Source organism: Glandiceps talaboti, chromosome 12, assembly GCF_964340395.1.
Source record: "Glandiceps talaboti chromosome 12, keGlaTala1.1, whole genome shotgun sequence".
Classification (NCBI taxonomy): domain Eukaryota; kingdom Metazoa; phylum Hemichordata; class Enteropneusta; family Spengelidae; genus Glandiceps; species Glandiceps talaboti.
Window position 1 is genome coordinate 18833689 of NC_135560.1, and position 21463 is coordinate 18855151.

The 21463-nt window shown below is 37.7% G+C and overlaps 1 protein-coding gene across 1 annotated transcript; it reads left to right on the forward strand.

Moving 5' to 3' along the window:
- The first annotated feature begins 5583 nt into the window (after nt 1–5583).
- On the forward strand, nt 5584–16038 carry LOC144443058 (uncharacterized). Its single transcript, XM_078132430.1, has 3 exons — nt 5584–5750; nt 12135–12520; nt 14886–16038. Exons 2-3 carry the CDS (start codon nt 12384–12386, stop codon nt 16036–16038), a joined length of 1290 nt encoding a protein of 429 aa, XP_077988556.1. The 5' UTR covers nt 5584–5750; nt 12135–12383.
- Nucleotides 16039–21463: the final 5425 nt, after the last annotated feature.

The following is a 21463-nucleotide window of genomic DNA, read 5'->3' on the forward strand; positions in this document are numbered from 1 at the left end:
TATCATATGTATTGATTGGGTTGGACTAGATTAGTTGGCAGACAACTAGTTTTTGTTCCCCTTTCCCATTTATTTATTTATGTTAACATACTCTTCACAGACCTGTATTATTATTATTTTGTATCTGGGAATAAAGTCAAGTCATAACTATTCATTCAATCAAAGAGATTAAAATCCATTCTTTCACACTGAAATGTCCGTTTACTAGTAATATGAGATGTAATCTAAAATAAGGAATGCTTTCAATGTGACAGACTACCTAGAGAAGCCTTACAGTCAAATATCACAAGTTTTGCCTCTGCCAATTGGAAACGAGGAAGTAAAACAATGGCTGATTTCGAACATATATACATCTACTGAATTGACGTAGTTTGATACACGCCCAAGACACACCGCCAAAAGGCCGTGGTTCCCAATTAGTCACCCAACCTCTTGCCGTTGAGGGGGCTACATCCCCCGGTAGATGTAGCCCCCCTCAATAGGGAACTTGCAATCCAGACTGAGCATGCTCAGACGCAAAGGACTGTGGGATTATCTGTGGTCATTGTAATACCTAATCTGGTGTGATAAAATAAACCTCCCACACTGGTCAGGGTAACTATGAATTGATCATTCGTGATTACAAACAATGGAACAATATTGTTTACAATACTAATCGATTAGTATTTATTATCACATTTCCCATAATGCAACATTCAACATGGCGGGTTTGCAAGTTCCCTATTAACGACTCTCGTTATAATATCACCCAGTGACACATCACGTGATCTCAATTTACAGCTCGCACGTGAGAAAATCAAACTCAATAATCAGTGCTGAATATCACCCAACAACACAAATAGAGCCATATGAATCAAGATCAAAATAACTCATTTACAAGTAAATCTATATAGTGATTATCTCCTGGTTACTAGGTGTGTGGCTAACGATATCCTTGCTAGCCTAAAATGATTGTAGTCCAAATTCGTGCTAATCCTCGAGGCCTACGGTATACGGCTTATTTTAGAGTCAATCACATTTTTTATTCCAAAATAATATATTAATATACAGGTCCTGAGGCGACATGAGTCACCCCAAGATACATACTTCACATAGAGGTCAACACCTTATTATATTATATATATATTGATATCGCACTTGCGAACGTTCATTAAGATGGAGGGGGAAGGTATTTCTGTTTTGGCCTAAACCAACGAATTAGCTTGTTTGTGACATTGTGCGATTGTACTTGATAGCACTGACTTCTAATTCTCTTGTTCTACAATTCCTTTGTCTTCTAATCTCTAGGGAAGTATTCAACAAAGGACAATTCAGTTATTATAAAGTACAATAGTTATAATCACGTCAATATCTAATGTGTCTAGTGTCAAACAATAATTGACATTGTACTGGCGATGGTACCGTGTTGAGATAATGGTTGCAATTAGATGGTACAAATGATGGATACTGGTAATGAGTGATTATTGGCAATGAATACGATATAAACAGTAGAACTGTCATATATATGAGGGGAAAAAATGTGTTTTATTTCTTAGAAAAATTTCATTGTACTTGTGATATGAATATAAAACTGTGAGTCTTCCGTCGCGGCGCGGCCGTCGAGATTTTAAACTCTATCTTTTAAGCTTGTGTGTTTTGAATTTGTTTAAAGGCGATGTTTTCTTGATGCAATATCCGCAATATATCACGAGAGGAAATCAGCAGACGGAAATTGAATGATATTTTTATTTTAGTCATTGTATATCATAACACGCATTTTCGTCGTTTTGGAAGTCTTTAGGATATCATGGTTGCCATGGTTGTCATGGTTACTAACTGACAGGGTTCAAGGTTCACGAAGTACTACCCGAGCTAATTAGCGTTCACTATCCGTATCAGGGTAGACTCTCCAAATGCCATACTATTGATCTAGAGGTGTGTTACTAGTATTACTTTCTAGTTTTTGTCAATGATTAGAAAAACGTGTTGTTGTTTTTATCATACTCACAAAAATAATGTCCTTGTCAACGGTGATGGTCAAATTTGTATCAATTGGTTTAACTGTCAAGTTCAACGCATGTTCAGTAACGCTAGAACGAGTTTAATATGTTCAATGACAGGACGACAGAACTGCGAAATTTCATCTTTCTTCTCGTAACCGACCCGTGACTGTTTCAACCATAAATGTATGAGTACTCGTGGCTTTGCCTAAGTCCGATGTGTTATTCTCGATGTCTATTCCTTTCAGTTACTGAGCAAAAGCACCGCAACGCCGTACAAACCCAGTGAGCTTACGCTGAATCAAGTTTCCAGGTAAGACAATCGTAGTGATATTTGAATTTTGACTCGAGAGCAGAGAACGTCTCCGTTCTCAGCGTTGAATCAGGGATGTTACCATGGACACCCAGTTATTCTATGTGAATTTTAGTGAAACCGAAGGCTTCCAAGATGGCTGCTGTGGATCAGTGTTGGCGACGTGTATCTTTCAGAAAGTCATCATTTTCGGTCGAGTATCTCTTGATCTCATACTCAGCTATTCATTACACATATACATAGCTTGTAATTTGCACACTATACTCCAATGTACAGTTTGACAATGAGATTTCCTCGCTGTAAAAGTGTCTTTCGTACAGTGGTAATTTTTTTCTAATTTAGTGACTGGAAGGTGAACACGTTAAACTACTTTCCAACGAGAAAATCACTGATTATATACCAAATCCTATTGTACAATATTGATCTTTCCTTCTTTTTATGAAAAAAATCCTGTTTTCTGTCAATGATTCTAGTACTATACTGAATTGTCACCTACAGACAGTTTTCTGTACCTTGCATTGTTGATTGTAAGATTCTAGCATTGATGACAAATGAACGATAACTGAGACAATAGGAGCGCTAGCTACATAAACAGATGGTCGTATGAGATATATAGCGACGTCTTGTCACTTGAAACGCGAGTCGCCTTTACGCCTGCGTGAAAGCGATCGACGATGCGTGTTCAACAAAAATATTGCATCAATGGCGAGAATAAATGGTACGTTTTGTTTCATATTTATTAGGTAAAGTGTCGATATTTATTTCTAAATGTCACTATTATATTTTGTTAACGAAGCTAGTGTATAATTAAAAATATAACGCAATGTACATCCATATTACTGTATATCCATATTACGTAGACGTGAGTGACAACGTGATTTCAGCTCTTCGGTATTACGAGTATATTGTCCTAAAGGACCGTGTTTTTACTCAGTCTGTTTTCTAATGTTAGAATGTTAGCTGAAATATGGTTGTTATACGGCATACCCCTACTGATTTTCAAATACTGTAGTACCGTGCATATTTGATTAAATGTGTCTCCATTTTTATCTTGACGTTCGAATTATATTACACCTCAATTACCAAGGTCAATTTGGATTGTACGCTACGATATAAACAACCCCCGGGGCCCCATGCCAGCTAGACTTTATAAATCTGCCATCCAAAAATATTCAGAGATAATACATCAAGAGTACACACTAAACACATTAAAATATCAGTATTGATAGACTTACACAAAGTCAAAATATAGTTGTATATATATACATGTGTATGATTTTTCAAAAATAAATTAAAATAACAAGTGACATGAATACATGTGGTTGCCATAGTTAAGAGATATTACAGGGGAATTGAAAATAGACCCGTCCAATTCAGATGAAATTAAAGCTATCGTTAGGGAAAGTAAATGTTACAATATATCACTGTGTAAGGTGGCGGTGTTAGGAACAAGCTTCCGCTCTATCAATACTAGGACAAAAGACATTTCTGTATTGTTTGTTAACTTGAGATTTTGAAGGATGTGCTCTAGATGTGTAGTTGATTTGGACTAATACGTACAACTCACAGACTGATTTTGGCAATAGCCCACATCAAGTACAAGACTTGAGTATAGAATCTAGGTGTGGGTAATAGCCCTAATCAGCTAAAGCCTAGAGTCGAGGCTATGCTAGCAAAATTACAACATGGATAACAACTCATTCTGTTTGTAAACACTGTATTGCCACTTTCTGACTCGGAGGATAAACTTAACGCATGCATGCATGTCAACTATCATGACTATACGCAATCTCATTCACCCCACTCGCGCGCGCACACGCACACACACACGCACACACACACACACACACACACACACACACACACACGCACACGCACGCACGCACACACACACACACACACACACACACACACACACACACACACACGACACAAGTGTAGACACAGCCCAGTGCTCAAAAATGCACTGAATTGTCGGTAAAAATGCATGCATGGCTAGAATGTGATAGATCCGTATACTTTTACATACTGTCTGTCTATCTGTCTGTCTGTCTGTCTGTCTGTCTGTCTGTCTGTCTGTCTGTCTGTCTGTCTGTCTGTCTGTCTGTATGTATGTATGTATGTCTGTCTGTGTCACATTGTTCACTGTACCACGAAGAGTACGTATTTGACATGTAATGGAGAGAGGGTTGGTAATTTGCTTTCATTACAATGATTGTATATAATTATCTCTACTTTACATAGCACGCTCTAAGAATGTTTAATTCTAAAACAAAAATTCAGTTTCAAAGCTAACACAATTTTGATGTGTATAAGAGTGATGTCTTAGTAATTTTGTCCCACGTTTTACAAAAAAACAAATTCCATCAACATGTACAAAACAACAAGGTTTACAAATGACAGGTTCTAGTGTATTAGCTTATTTGGTTCAAGTTGTTGTATACTAGCGACGTCTACAAGTTACGAAGTACCCGTGTACATGACCAATCTGATCAAATGTAGGAATACGGCTCCATGTCGGTTCCTCTATTTAGATACCTTATTTCCTTCTTTTAGAGTAGTATATGTTTTCATTTGTCTTTCTGTGAGTACAAGTGGAAGACACCAATCACTCTCACAACTATAAAATCAAAAACAAACGACATTAGTTATATAGTCTTAATAAGTCAACTAATGAATAACACAATTGTCTGATGATGGTATTTCGAATACTCCGTGATAACAATATAAATAACCAGCCTTTTTAACATTCAGTGAATGTCTTTCAAACTGATACGGGTTCAAACTTTATAAGTGACATTGTGTGACTTGGGTGGACAAACTTACTCTAATAATGTACAATCATGGAGGACCTTATTTTTTATGTAAATTGATATCAACCCAGGTGTATCTACAAGGATGAACGGAAATATACATGTATCACGAAGGATTAATTTAGCGGAAATATACCTGTATCACGAGGAAGTATTTCTTGACTGATATCGATATTCATAACTTTAATTTCGAATGGGGAAAAATCAATACTCTCTAGCCTGGCTAACAATAAGCTAATATTAGCAATCCAATACAAACTATAGGCTTATGTCGTGACTGTCCGTTAGTCAAATGCTATCTAAGAGAGATATGTGTAAGGTAATCCCACACGCTATTTCAATATCATTCCCGAAGTCATTAGACAGTACATGTATTTCCAGTCTTTCGTGCTAGCAGAAAAGCGCGCGGTGCATCCTGGGACAAATAAGAAGCAATCTCATTCTAAGATTAGACATAGACTATGCATGGTAACATTGACTGTAGTTTACACATCTCAGTTTACGCGCCAGCTTTATTCGGAAAATGTAAGTTTTTAATGACAAGCTAGGCTACTTTTGACACGCTAAAATGCTTTAATATCAATACAAACCTGAAGATTGAGTTAAGATTGGCGAAGTTCCGAAGACACATACAGATATGAACAGGTATGAGATATATATTAGATATAACATTACCATGTGTCTGTTCTGTGCCAATGTTCACTGAGACAAATCTATGCTGGAAACACTTGAGCATGTGTGTAAACACCTTTTGTAATTTGCGGTTGGATATCGTGCCAGTAATATCTCAACCTGGAGCTCTATGTTCAATTCAGTTTCATGTTCAGTTTTCATAGCCGGGAGTCATGGTTGGTCGGTGTGCCATTTGTGAATTATATAGTTCACAGAATCAGATTCACAACCATATCTGTTTCACACACTCAGGTTGTTGTTTTAGTGTCGTAACTTATGATTAGGGATTGTAACTAGTTAGTAAAATAGCACATATCTGTTGGTGATAACGTCGTCGAACCACCTTCGTCTTCGATCCGTTCGTGAATTATCCATTGCTCAGTGTTATGTCACTACATAAAGTTCAACTGGGTGGTAGTATTGGTGTAACTGCATTGTTTAACTATTGATTTATCTTGGTGTTTTATCCGACCGAGTCGGCCATACTGTGAACATCCATAGACCCTCCACACCTGAGTACCGGTACGCTGTCAACATGATACTCATTCTGGAGGAAGATTACGTAATCTTGTCTAACATCCATATTTGTGGTATGTATAGTAGGGCTGATATCAGGTTCCTTTTGTATTTACAATTCAATATTGCATGACGGTAATATATATGTTGTTATTTCATTATGCTGTGATGACATCACTAATTAATGCGTCAACATTTCATAATATTGACAGAGCTTCGAGTTGAGGTGAATCTGAAAGAACCATGCTGTCCTTAGACTAATATCTCCAAGCTATTATTTGGTCTGCAACTAGTATCTTGAGACTGAAATCTGCACATTAGCGTATGTTGTACATGTATATGTGTTACAAAACACACGACTCAAACGACTACACATCTTCGCGCTTTGTGTTTCTCTCTGAGATAGGCGTAATAAAAATTTTCCTGCCTGGGGGATTGAATCCATTTGTGTTCATCATTGTTATCACAAACGTCATCGGCTGGGAACGGTCTTATCGGTTGGCGTGGTGGCAAGCCAGATCTGCTAATATAAGTGTGGTACCGGACGTTATTCGTTGTTATGGTTACAGGCCTGCTAGAACATTTTTGTTTACGATTAGGGAGGGGTGCTCATGTGACAATCCAAAGCGTCTGGGACAAAAACAATCGGGTCAACTCAAAGACCTCCTTTACATCATAACTACTGTTGAATCTAAAGCATAAAATACAACAAACAATTCACACTGTGTTGTGAATGGAAAGGAGTACTGTAGTATGTAAAGTACAGACATTCGTGCCATGATGTTAAAAAGCCTGATAGAGCTGAACAACACGACCTCGTTTACAATCTAGGAGTACTGTTGACTTTCAACCTGGCTGTTTGAAACGCCAGTTCAGGAATGTTAGTAAGAACTGTTAAATCATGGATATATTACTAAGTTCTCCCTCATACATCCATGTTTTTATATAAACATATCTAATATTACAAAACACTATAATGAAATTCATACAATTGAACGCTGACAACCAAATCTTAGTTATCATATCTGTCATTGAAGCTGGCAAGTTGCCGACGAATTACGCTGTATTATGTAGAAAGGTTAACAAGAATGAAGAATGCGTAATAAGCCATTGTGTAAGATTACTTTAGCTATAAATAGACCCGTTCATTACAGCACTATTGCCATTGGCAATCAAGTAGATATTTAACAAGTTATTTAGAAAAAGAAGACGAAGACGAAAAAGAAGAAGAAGTAATATCTGTAAATGGCATGCAAGGACAGACTTGACCATCTTCTGTACAGTAACCACCTGTTAATCTTACGGTAGCTTGTACCTTGTAGTTTTCATTTCCAAAATGGATCCACTACGGACTATATATGGAAGGATCTGACGAGAGTGGTAGTCACGATAGACCTCACGGAGTGCTGGTTACTTCATATGTAAGTTTTGCAAGTCTCGCAAAATTGAATATAAGGGAAGCTATTTATGGTAGGTCGTTCCATGATGTTGTGGCGTCCTAACACTTTTTTGATAACTCAAATTCACTCGAGGTCAAGGCAGGGGGCCGGACTGAGGGGTGTTAAGTCTTACTGAGTTTGTTGTATGATTTATTATGTCATCAAGGTATGCAAGTATGAATCGACCATTGGTTGAATAATATATGCTTAGTCCAACATTGTCCGTGGTCCATTGGAAAGTTATTAACGTTACAAGTGAATAATTTGTATTTGCAGTAGCTATAATTCAAATAATTACCAGCATACAACACCAAAGCCGTGTACGACCTCGGACCTGCTTTAGAATAGCTGAGGCCGTACCTGGAGGGCGTTAGATACAGACAATGAAACAATACATGTTGCTAATCTGCCTTCTCTCTGTTTGCTACTTTGTGAGTAAATATTACTTACTATAGATCAGGTCATGTGACCATCAGACATAAAGGACTAAAATCATCATAGCCATTCAAATTGAAAAACAAGTGCAGGGTACTACACTGGGTAGGTAAGTGCAGGGGGAGGGCCGGGAGGGGGAATGGGGTCACTTAGTACAATCGGTTCTCGTCGGAGGGCCATATTTTAGATAAAGGGAATTAGAGGAGGGTCACATTTTACATTGACTCATCGTATTTTTTAAGATTAAACTATTTTCTGTTTTGACATCTAATCCGAACCCTGTCATTTGTTCCACGTTCATTTTCTGTTTTGGCATCTAATCCGAACCCTGTCATTTGTTCCACGTCCCACACAACATCCCACCACGTGACTACCACTACCGTACTGTAATATCAGAACATATCAGTCACATCGATCGCTGCTGACATCCATGCAGTAAAGCAGTTATTAGTTGTGGTGTGAGGAGAGGAGAGGAGTGGGTCTCAGAATTGGTGAAGAGGAAACAGTGTGTTATAAGATATTGGGATAATGGATTATGTGGTGGAGTGGGAATGTTGACCTCAGTCCAGACGATGTCGGTAGTGCGAACATCTAGGTTTTGGGAGTCCTGAACTTCATCTGCACAAATCCAAATACACCCTACAGGAATTAATTACGTAATACAGTGTAGGGCTTTCACGCAATTTCACGACATGATGTATGATGGTAGTTGTAGGAAACAGCCAACGCCTTTAAACGTATCAATATGGTGGCAGCGGTGGGATCGACTCCTTAGCATTGATTCTGGGACTCATGTTCCTTTTCACGTCTGACAGCATTTTATCCCATGTTATTACCTATTTGAAATTGAGGGAGGGCGACTCTTTCGAAAACGGCATCGAGAAGGGTCCCGCCTAGCCTATACATAAATGCTACGTTCGTGGTGATTAATCAAGTGATAGGTTATATGGTACGTGCTTTGTGGGAGTTTGTAAAACAGTTTGGTTGGGAAAAGTTAGTATTCTCGATAAATGTCAACAAGATGGTAAAATACTAAAATTAAAATAGGAATAAAATGCAGAAGCGATCGCATAGACCTGTTGCCGGTTCCAAGATGCATTACGCGTCTCTCCATACAATGTAAACAAATATATAGAAATCAGTGACAAATGTGACTTGATTGCTGAGCTGTCCCAAGCACACCACCAGTAGCACGGCGCTGCTTTTACACAGGTATTTCAAATGTAATTTCTTACTAAATTGCAATGTTACATATTTGTACGATTGCAGTGGTGGCATCTGACACGACAATGCTGAATTATTTCTCAGTGAATTTAACTGCAAACCAGAAGAAAAGTACACGTCTGTCCTTACTACTAGTGAAACTAACGAAGGTTATTCGAATTGATTGCGAGTTTCTGTAAAAGAGTCCATGTCATAGGTAGATGTCCGGTCAGTAAGGTTACACGTCATTGTTCTCTGTTGACAAAGGTTGACGTAAGAAGTCGAACATTTCAGCTCAGACCACTAACGAACTGGAAACACCTATTGCATTAGGTGTGAATGGGCTCTGAATCCCTCTTCCCACTGTCACGCTCACCCTTCAAGCATGCCTTTTGTTTTAAACTCTCTCCGAAAACTGTCGAACCTTGTGCAAAACGATACTTCGGGTCTTTATTTACGTTTTTTTTGCAAATGACTTGAACAGTTTCTATCAGAAATGGCCACGGGTTAGTAAGTGTACTGTCTGAGTATGACCGGAAACGAAGACCGTAACGCAGTCAGAATATAATCACTAGTGCTCTGAGATTTCAGGTAACAATTTTGAAGTTTGTGTTTGGATCAAAACCTTTTATGGAACACTGCACTCTGTCACTGAATTATCAGCAGATGAATTTTCATTTGAGGAGACGGTCATCACCTTGCCTGTATGTACCATTGAGGATGAAAACCAACCCATTGCAGTATGCTGGGTAATTTTGCAACCACAGTCCTAAAAACTGTTGTTATTCCCATGTTTAATATGTCTTCTTTGGGCTTGAAACTTTTGTGTGTCTAACAAAAGATAACAATCGTCGTCATCATTGGTATTTGTACTTAAGTTATAGTATTCTAGTCATTGATGATTCATAATTGTAATTCAACAATCTCGTCAAAATTTTCTGTTTATTCATTGTCCGTCGATCGTATATAGTCACTGTGGTAAAATGGTCGGTGTACATGTATGTCAATCTGCAACATTTTATCCACTTGTCATTCTGCAACATTTTATCCACTTGTCAATCTGCAACATTGTATCCACTTCCTCCTTTGGTTGTCTTATCGAGATAGCACACGAAAATAAATCGCCATGCATGTACATTTTAATAAGGAATATTTAAAGCAGAATTCACAACCGGGAAGGGGGGGGGGGGCTAAGGATATTTTAGGGAGCCACGGACGGAAAAAAACTAGGGGTGCAAAGAGGGGGAGGAGGCGTGAAAACTCTGATGTCGTCTGCAAGGTGGTCACGAAATATTTTGTCCACGATTGGAATCAAATTAAGCTTCAGAGGCGGTCGTTTACTGAGTACATTTACAAAATGTCTTCCTCTACAAATTTCTTCGATTATTAGGCGGGTGACTGCGATTAGACGTGTGTTTTAGACGGATTGGGGTATTGAATTAAGACAATATTTAATGACTCCATGGCATTCAATAATGTGTATGGTTTGAAGGTTATCAATGGCCTCCTACATGTCCTTCTTTTCAAAAAATGCCCACCGTGGGAGGGGACACCCTCTCACACACCCTCCCCACTAGCGATCATGGTAATCCAACTATTTTCTCCTCAGCCCCTCCCCACCGTAAACTTCAGCTCGTTCCTTAAAACGCAGTCACAACTGATTAAATATACTAAACTCTAATCCATAACTAGCTAGTATACAAATTACATTCGACAAGTGACAGAAGGAAGGTAATACAATGTGAAATTATTAATTTCCTGTTCTTTGTGTGTAAAATATTGATCCAGACTGGACCAGAGAGTTCATGCTTGGATTATTTTGTCGATTCTTCACAACTCGAACAATGACCGCACGGTAGTTAATAAATCATAATTAAATTACCGCTAATCACAACATTGTACACGGTACTACGTAGAACGAGTATGGACCAATGTATATAGTTGAATTGTCAATATGGTTTTTTTACCAAAAATATTATATTCTGGACACCTATTTGTTGCTGTGTACTTAGTTAGTTTTTTATCACTATACCAAAGAACGCATTCTTGTTCATGCTACATACTCTTACATTGTAAGAATTGTTAAAGTTGTATGGAAGTGAAAAGTTATGATTGTGTGTCATTTAGTAACTAAAGGAATAACGTGACTGATACAAGTCAAAGCACCCCCTCCCCCACCCCCACCCCCCTTCAATGATCTCAACTGCCCTATCAAGCGACCATGTATGATCAAGTCATTTTTACATCATTATGGAATATGCTATGTCACATTTTAGGCGTGCAGTCTGTGGCATAATAATGACAGCCGTTTAATTCTATGACATTATGAAAGATAATGCCATATCAATAATTAGAAAAGAGAGATAATTTCGTGTCCTGTCAAGATGTTTTGTTGCTAGTGTGTTTTTGATTCAAATCGTCGTGGTGTGTGTAGCGTAATAAAAATTGAATTGAATTCAAATGTCTCTGTTTACTTAGGCTCAACTCAAGTCGTGTGGGATTCCCAGTAGGGGACGTGTGGGATTCTCTGTAGGAGATTGACGTGTGGGAGAATGACGAGAGCAAAAATCTCCATCCAACAGGACTCAAGGCTACAGTTTTTGTGGTCAGAGTATTCAGGTATAAGAAAACGATGATACATTAATAGATCCATATGGAATCTATAGTGAAATTCACTTGACGGTTACTAGTATATAACTTTAGCAATATATCAACGGTTTGCTGTTCATCTTTGTTTTTTTTTCTCTCTTTCTGTGTCTTCTAGGACTTAAAGCATCCACAATCAACATAACGAAACGAAGGTTGACTGTAATGAATCAAAAGTGATATCTTATACCACAAGGCACGTTGTTACGATGTTAATTAAACGTCGTGGGAGGTAACCATATAATATTATAAAATACTAGGATAAAGCGTTGTTCACTATATATATTAAATCCAATGGTCGTAGAAACGGAAAACGCTGTGTCGCGCCTCCCTACCATTTAAGCGAAGAGAAACATTTATCAGCGACATGGCATTGTTTCATCTCCGAGGAATAACTGGTTGTCGTCGTCGGACTCGTCATCTACTGTGCACCGTTGTATTTGTCGTCGTAGTATACTCCGTTGTCTCAACTGTCGTATTCATTCCAACCGTCGACAATAATCGGTATGTTATCGTTTTATATTCAATTCTTTCCCTTGGGCTTGATGAAATGTGGAGAGAGAGAGAGAGAGTGAGAGAGAGGGGAGAGAGAGAGAGAGAGAGAGAGAGAGAGAGAGAGAGAGAGAGAGAGAGAGAGAGAGAGAGAGAGAGAGAGGGAGAGAGAGAGAGAGAGGGAGAGAGAGAGGGAGGGAGGGAGAGAGGGGGGAGGGAGAGAGAGGGGGGATAGAAAGACAGAGACAGAGGGAGAGGGGCAGACAGACAGAGACTAGAGAGAGAGAGATACTGACAGACAGACAGACAGACAGACAGACAGACAGAAATAGACACACACCCACAAATATTTACAAATGTACACACTGGGGTATTTTCCAATTCAGCCAAATGATAAATTATCAATGATGAGCTTTCTAATGAGACTATCACCTTTGACCTTGACAAAGATTTTCAAGGTAAAGAGAGATGAAGGGTTATATTCCCGCTGTACACTGAAGACGGCAAAATATTATTGCTAATTATAGTGAAAACCCAACACTACAAACATTTACATCGTTGGAAAGTCAAATAAAATATTTCCATGTTAAAATTACTAACCCTCTTACGCAATACAAGACACAAGTCTTTGATTATAGGCTAATTGCAGGTAAGGTGGGTGAGTGGTAAAACGGCAGCTTATAGCAAAGGACAAAACTATATTTAAACACGTAATATTTCAAGTCATGTAAACTGCAAACCTACGACATACATAGAATGCAAACGCTATACTTGCACAGTACTTGAAACTATTGACGGGTATCAAATATAGTGATTTTATAGTCATGTAGGGCATGTTTTCAAGTTACATTATACAATGTAATTCTTTTCACCATAAAAATGGACGTGTACATACATTGCGACAAATACAAGTTTGAAATTTAGTTTGGCATGATGGTGAACAATTGAGCACACAGAGTAGCTATTTATTAACACCAATGGATATACAAATGTCGGAAAATTGCTTTAATTTAATGCTATAAAACAATCTTTCTGAGACCATATTGCACCTTTGTCTGAATGAACAGGAACGTGCCCCTCTTGAACATGTCAAAATTATCACCATTTATAAGTCTTATTGAGTCAGACATTATTGACATTTTTTCTCATCAATAAAACTCTATAGTAAGAGTATTTATACAAACTTATGGACTGGGTGAATTGATTTGATAGAAAGGAACCAGATGGAAATCAAGTTATGTTGCTCTGTGTTTGTCCTCTCAGGATGTCACTTTATTAAACTGTAGTAGTGAACTGTGATATTATAATTGGCGCGTGGTGGGTCCGTGAGGTGATTCTGACTGTCACTCAACGTACACTACAGCACAGACAATGAAAAGAGTGACTACAGCCACACAAGTAGGGCTATGACGTAGTATATTTTGTCCAAGAAAATCAAAATTAAAGGGTCATGTTTCAATCCTAGGTCATCGCATTACATAAGCTCTATGGATTACACGGGATTATTATTTTGTTCTAGATCAACATTTTCAAACTTTTATCTTTTGAATGTTAATAATAATATAAAATTATAATTCATTTCAACAAGCCCACTTTGCATTCACACTATGAAACTAAAGTGTGACACACGTCCTGATTGGCATATTGCAACTATTAAATACTTCTAGATTGCCTTTGCTGATTAGTGGAACTAGTATTTTTTCTCTATGAACTCTCGAAATATGGTGATGACATTAGCGAGTATCATCTACTTTACGACAATGAATTGGAAAGATGACAACCGTATGTATGAGTATATAGATATTGTTATGTGACATGACATGACGTGAATAACGTGACGTGCTTGTGAATACTCTACACACCAAGCTTGAACAATTCAGGTATCATGATGTCACTCCTGATTTTTCTTACAAGAATATAGACACCCGTGTTCAACAGTTACATTATTTGTGTTTCATGTACATCGAGTGATGTGTAGAGATTTATTTCTTGCCCTTATACCAGAGGACAGTATCATACCACATTGTACTCGTCTACTCATTAATTTCCCCCCGTTAAATACCGCAGCACACATTTTCGTTATGTTTGCATTTATAACAATTGTGAGCTGCGAATTTTGGTACATGTCCTGATATATATTACGACCCTCTTATGTTAGAGACAACGTGTGTTGTAAACATTATCCTTTTAAAACAACGACTAAGCCACTATAAAGTCAAGTTATGAGTCAGACTAGCATTAGATAGTCTCATCTTTACTCGCCTGTAGATTTCCAATGAGCTCCCCCCCCCCATAAAGATCATAAGCACCCACACCCATAAAGATCAACACGAGTGATATCTTTCCATTTCCATTTTATTTATTTCTATTCTTATAGACTTTACGAACACATGCCTCATATTGAGACCGGATTGACTACAGCGAAGAGAGACCACAAGAATCCGATCGAAGTCGAATCGCTCAAACTAAGTAGGGGGAAGGGTGAAGACAACAACTCTGACGGGAGAGAGGAATATTCAAGACAAAAAGATTATCTTAGATTAACGGATACATTTCCATGGATAGTTCGTCACAAATATTTAAAGAACTTCTATACTAGAACAGACAATGACACCGCTGATGAACAGTACAGAGACAGTAGACTGGTATTTCTGCATCACAATAAAGCGGCTGGTACAACTGTGAAGACATGTCTAACCAGTGTAGCCGCCAAACAAGCTTTGCGCATCGGACCTGTTATGGCTAGTAACACTCGCGTTGGATTCCAGTCATCAGTAGCCAGTAAGAAAGGCCGTTATCAAACTACTCGTATTTTCATGGGTGGATATTCTTTCGGAGTTTGCGATGATTTAGAATCGGACAAACCGTGTTCTTATTTTACATTTTTACGCAATCCATATGAGAGAGTTATATCGTCATTCGAATACTGCAAGCGTGCAAGAAGTGACCAATTGTGTTCAGTATTAAATGCGAATGAGGTTACGATTAACGAATGGGCAAGACACCAAGGTAGTTTTTTCTTCCGACAAGTACTATTCAAACCTGAATTTTGCAAGAAGAACTATGACCACAATATGGATTTGGACTCAGAACCACACGACAGTAAATGGTCCATTAGGAACAAGTTATCTGTGTCGTGTTGGTTCCGAGAAAAGTTGATACTAAAAAACATCACAAGTCAGACAGAACGAGATTTAATATCGGAGTATATCCTCAAGAATTTAGAGAACTGGTTTGCTGTCATAGGCATTGCGGAGGAATACGAATTTTCAATGCAATTATTGGAACATACATTTGGCCTCCCTTTCATTCAACACTGTGGTGGAATGAAAAAGAACTACCATGAGTACCAACAAACAAACAAGACTGATTCCAAATCCTCCACAGTAGTTGATAAACTGAAAGAACAACTTATGGAAGATGACACTGTTAATGAAGCCCTTCGCTATGATTTACAGATTTACAAAAAGGCGACTGAAATATTTGAGAAACAGAAACAAGTGTATTTCCAAACAATGAAGAGAAATTGATTTGTGATTTAACAGGGTGTTCTTATAAGACCATGGTCGTGGCGTCCTAATTTACAAACTATACACGATGGCAATAATTTGTCGTTAGAGGATGAGGGCTTTACCTGCTTCTACAGGGATTTGATGATTATTAAATAATTACTGTAAAGTTGGCGAAATTATATTCACATAGTATTGTCAGAAATGTTCATAGTATTCATGAATATTCTGAGTTCAACACAGTTATAGAATTATCTATTCATAAGCTATTTAAGTTTTGCGCCCCCCCCCCCCTTCTTCCAGTTGAAATCAAGGGATGTTGCGTCGACCACCACACGTGCTTGTCAAGTACTTATTTCACTTACTCAAGGAGACAAGGTAAAATTTACATCTTTACATAGCAAGACAAGGACAGATATGAATGAATCACCTAATATCACTGTTTTAGCTTATAATGAAACACTAGTACACCTGCCTTCATTCCTCCGACATAGCGACATGTTTTTGGGTTTATCCAGATGTTTTCCTGTTCACATGGTTTATTGTTACTTATACAACACGAGTATTTACTACAAAGGATTAATCTGACAAGACTAGTACTGTTATTGTTAAACTTGAATGACTTGTCACTTGACAAAATATTGCTATTGTTATCAACTTGTTGACTTGCTTCATTCATAATTCGCCCGAGTTCCAACACCTTCAAACCAGACTGTTAAACCGGAACAAATTGCATGGTATTGTGACTGATATTGTATTAAATTTTATTTTATGAAATTTGCAGTTCTGTGAACTATGTCAGTAATGTTTTATCAATTATCGTTCAGAAGTACCAGAGGAGAATATTCTTTAGCCGGACAGACTCTTTTTGGTCGTTGAGGGCGCTGTTTTTAATAGTCTATCACTGTTGCTTCGGCCGTCAATATATACTTGGTACATGAATATGGACAGTAATAAAAAGAGCGCCAATAACGATCATTTTTTTCTGTCTAGATATTCTTTAAGTTCAGTTTTGTTGTTGAGGTGGTTTTTCATTACATGAAGGTGTACTTAGGGATACGAGAGTCAGGGGCCGGTCAATTTTGAAGTATACATACTATTAGGCAGACAGTTAAGGGATGTAAACATTTTTTTATGACAAACTTAAGTACTTGAAAAAATAAGATTTACAAATATGGAATTTTACCATATATATGCTGGTTGAAGCCAAATTAACGTACATGTAAACCTTTTAAAGGTCAAAGGTCAAAGATACATATAAAAAGATTGAAAGAACGACAGACATTCCTTTCAGTATTAATAGTGCTTGAAAGCAATAAGATATCTACAATATTCCGAAGGTATTAGTAGATTTTATCTATTTAAATCAAAGTTCTTTCATGAATGAATTTGTTGATCAATGCCATCATTCTTGTCTAAAATCAAAGAGAAAATAGCCGAAAAGTTGCAGAAATAAAAATGTGTTTGCACAATTTTTTTTGTAAGAAAGAATTCTACTTTAATGATGTGAAATGAGTGACCGAATGACTGTGAACGTGTATTAACTGTATCTTTTAACTGGAAAGTATTTTGAGTGTGTGTCATGTTATCGATTTCCCTTCTATCGATTTGGAATGTTTACTAATATTTCGGTCCTATTCACATACTTGGTTTTGTGTACTTGCACACTCACTTGTGAGCTAATATTCTATTCCAGGATGATAATATTCAATTCTTGGATGATCATACTACAAAATAATGACGTTATTAGGTATTTACGATATTCAAAAAAATACCGTCGCCGATGATTGCTCCGGAAAATACTATTATCGTCCTGGAATAGAATATTAAGCTCACAAGTGACTGTGTATACGAATGAATCTCATGTCCGAGAGTTGACTATGATCTAACTAACTGTGTTTCAAATTGGGAGTCTAAAGCCATAGCAGCGCCTACAGCTACGCCCATAGTAACTACATAGTAGTCATTGTGAGCCAAATTAAGTGAGCCAAATTAATTGGATAATACTATCGTATCAAATTCTCTCGGGTCAAGCACTGATGTTTTAAGACTGAAATATTTGTCGTTGGTGGCGCTTTCTATAAATCGCTGCCCTTATATGTATCCACTTTACGTATGTGTGAGGAGCGATAAATTAAAATATCACTCACTTTTACCTATTTTTTTTTTTTTTAAAGAATTCTTTTTATAATGGTGAAAGAGATAGTGACTAATTTCTTACAAAAGTTTGGCAAGAATACTTTTAAACGATGTTTACTTGCGACTGATTTAGGAATATTTGATGTGACCATAACACACGTCTTTCGTTCAAAAAGTCTGTCAACCATCATAATATACTATGATAAATATGAAATTAATAAAAACATTTCGACAAGATTCATGACATACCTATAGAAACAACGACAATGACTATAGTAACTGTAACTAATGTAATATCTATATTAAAAACAATCAATCAATCAATCAGTCAGTCAGTCAGTCAGTCAGTCAGTCAGTCAGTCAGTCAGTCAGTAAGTCAGTGAGTCAGTCAATCAATCAGTCAGTCAGTCAGTCAGTCAGTCAGTCAGTCAATCAATCAATCAATCAATTAATTAAAAAAAGAATGTACATGTATATGCGCTAGACTCCAAAATCATAATTCTGTTGAATTGCGCCAAATGGTTAATCCCGACACTAGCTTATTTCGCATTCACCTCCTTCGTTGTTATATATAACATATATATTATTTCATTTATTAAGACTCAAACTATCTAATAGGCTATGTTAATCTAAGGCTATTAATTATTAGGTTTTGGGTAGGTGTATACGGATGTTCATAAGTTTATCCAGCAATGAAATGATGTAGGAATGATGAAAATAAACAACACACACACACACACACACACACACACACACACACACACACACACACACACACACACACACACACGCATATATATATATATAATATATAATACACACACGCACTTCCAACATACAGAAATACTACACGCACTTCCAACATACAGAAATACTATAAAATACCATGGCAACTAAATGACGCAATTATATGAGCTACTCGGTTTTTGTGAACATTTTGACATATTGTAGGGTCACTAAACTCTCTATATACTAGAAGTAGTCCTCTTTGCAAGCACAGAAGAGAGAGGGGAGAGAGACACAAATACAGAAGTAGCGCACGTGCGTGCGTGTGTGTGTGTTTGTGTGTGTGTGTGTGTGTGTGTGTGTGTTGTGTGTGTGTGTGTGTGTGTGTGTGTGTGTGTGTGTGTGTGTGTGTGTGTGTGTGTAGTTGGAACAGTTAGATAAATACCATACAACGGTATATATGCATTTAGCAAGCCGTATTTGATCTAGTAAACTAGCGGATGAACATGGTTATAGCGAGGCATATTGCTGAGGAGGGGAAGAAGGCACACGATCAGGAGCGAGCTATGGACACATGTTAAATTGTTTATCATACTGAAACTGAGTAGGCGGTGTCATGTAATACATGTAATCCTTTCCATGGACCATGCATGGTGACACGTGATGTAAAACACATAATTTCCTCAGCGTCTTTATAATAATCACGATAAGTGGTGTGTTGCTAACACGTCAGATGAGATTTCAGCAAGCACTTGAGAAAGGGTATTGAATTCTCAACAACGGCATGAATAGGTTGGACTTGTACGTGAGAAGGTATGTGCTGAACAACTAAACCTGGAACTCATATGAAACATTGCCCTTTAACAGTAGAACATGTTGTTATGGATCCCCCTCTTTGTCTCTGTCCGCCACCGGGGGGAGGGGGGCTAGGATGACTCCCCCTATCATTTTTAACATTATACCCCCCCCCCCCCCGGTCAAGATATTTTACGGGTGGGGTAAACCATGTTAGTAGACTAGCTGTTTGACTTACATGTCATATGTAAAATACTTTAAGTCAGCATCATCATATATATTGATGGATGTATCATTATGATTGTCTTCTGGCATTTTTTGTTGCGTATCATAAATTACGTCATCGGATCATTTATGGGTTATATCTTAATACCAGGTTTGAGTTCAGTCAATTGCAAATGGTGGTTAGGTGTGCTTCAGTAAGTACAATACTACGAGTGCGTTTTAATTTTGCAGGAAAAACTATGCCTAATAAATACGTATAAACTCAGCTTGAACCTCTTTAAGGTAGTATCCACATATCAAACTATATTCTGCCTCTAAGTCACTGGTTATTTAAAAAACCGGAAAAAGTCGCCATACATGTCATTGCTCACATTCATATCAAACACTGGGGTTTAACTTGATATAATAAAATGGACAAAATTTATATTAAATAACCATTGCATACTTTCATCTGTTCATGAGACCAAAATCGTTCTTCGAAGTGAAATATAATTTTCTTTGAAAGAGAAAGCGCCTTTTAGTAATTAAGGAAATGACTTGAAATGAAATGTCAAGAGTAGACGGTGTATGATCTATCGTTTGGATATTGATAGCGTGGGTGGTTGGCATTCAACGGGTGGGAGAAGATAGTAATTACTATATTTGATGAATTTATAGGGTAACAAATCCTATATGTTAGATTTATAGAGGTTCCATTGTTAGTCTTGATCAGGCTATTTAATAATGATTTCCATCGATTTAAACAGGTCTTGGTGCTGAAAGACTTTGATTCATCAGAATTTAATCTGTCATGTCATACATTGACGACTTCCTTATAACCTTTGCCAAACGCTGTGAAATCTATCCCCCCAGCCATATGTCAGAAATATATCCCCCTCCAGCCATATGTCAGAAATCTATCCCCTTCAAGCCATGCCAGAAATCTACCCCCTTCCGGCCATATGCCAGAAATCTATCCCCTTCAAGCCATGTCAGAAATATACCCCCTTCCAGCCATACATTGTATGTCAGAAATCTATCCCCTTCCAGAAATATGTCAGAAATATATTTCATCCCCCCCCCCTCCAGCCATGTCAGAAATATATCCCCTTCCAGCCATGTCAGAAATATATCCCCTTCCAGCCATGTCAGAAATATATCCCCTTCCAGCCATGTCAGAAATCTATCCCCTCCAGCCATGTCAGAAATATATCCCCTTCCAGCCATGTCAGAAATCTATCCCCTTCCAGCCCTTCGAGCCATGCCAGGTAAACAAGATATGACTACAATAGCCCTGAATGGGTTTCTATTTATTGACTTTTATTCATGATTGAAAGAGTTATAGCTGTGGTATATTTCCAAATCTAGGTTATTCTTTATTCGCACAAATTTATCCAGGTTTATCTATATACATTGCATTTTACTGGTCTCTTTTTTATATATCGATCATAGTTTTGTCTACATGACAGCAGCTCACGTGCACCGTATGTTGTGTCCATGTTTAGTGTTTAGTTTGACTCTACCGAACAACGCAGGTTTTCCCCCTCTTGTTATTGGGCAGTGCCTGTTGGATGGTTAATAA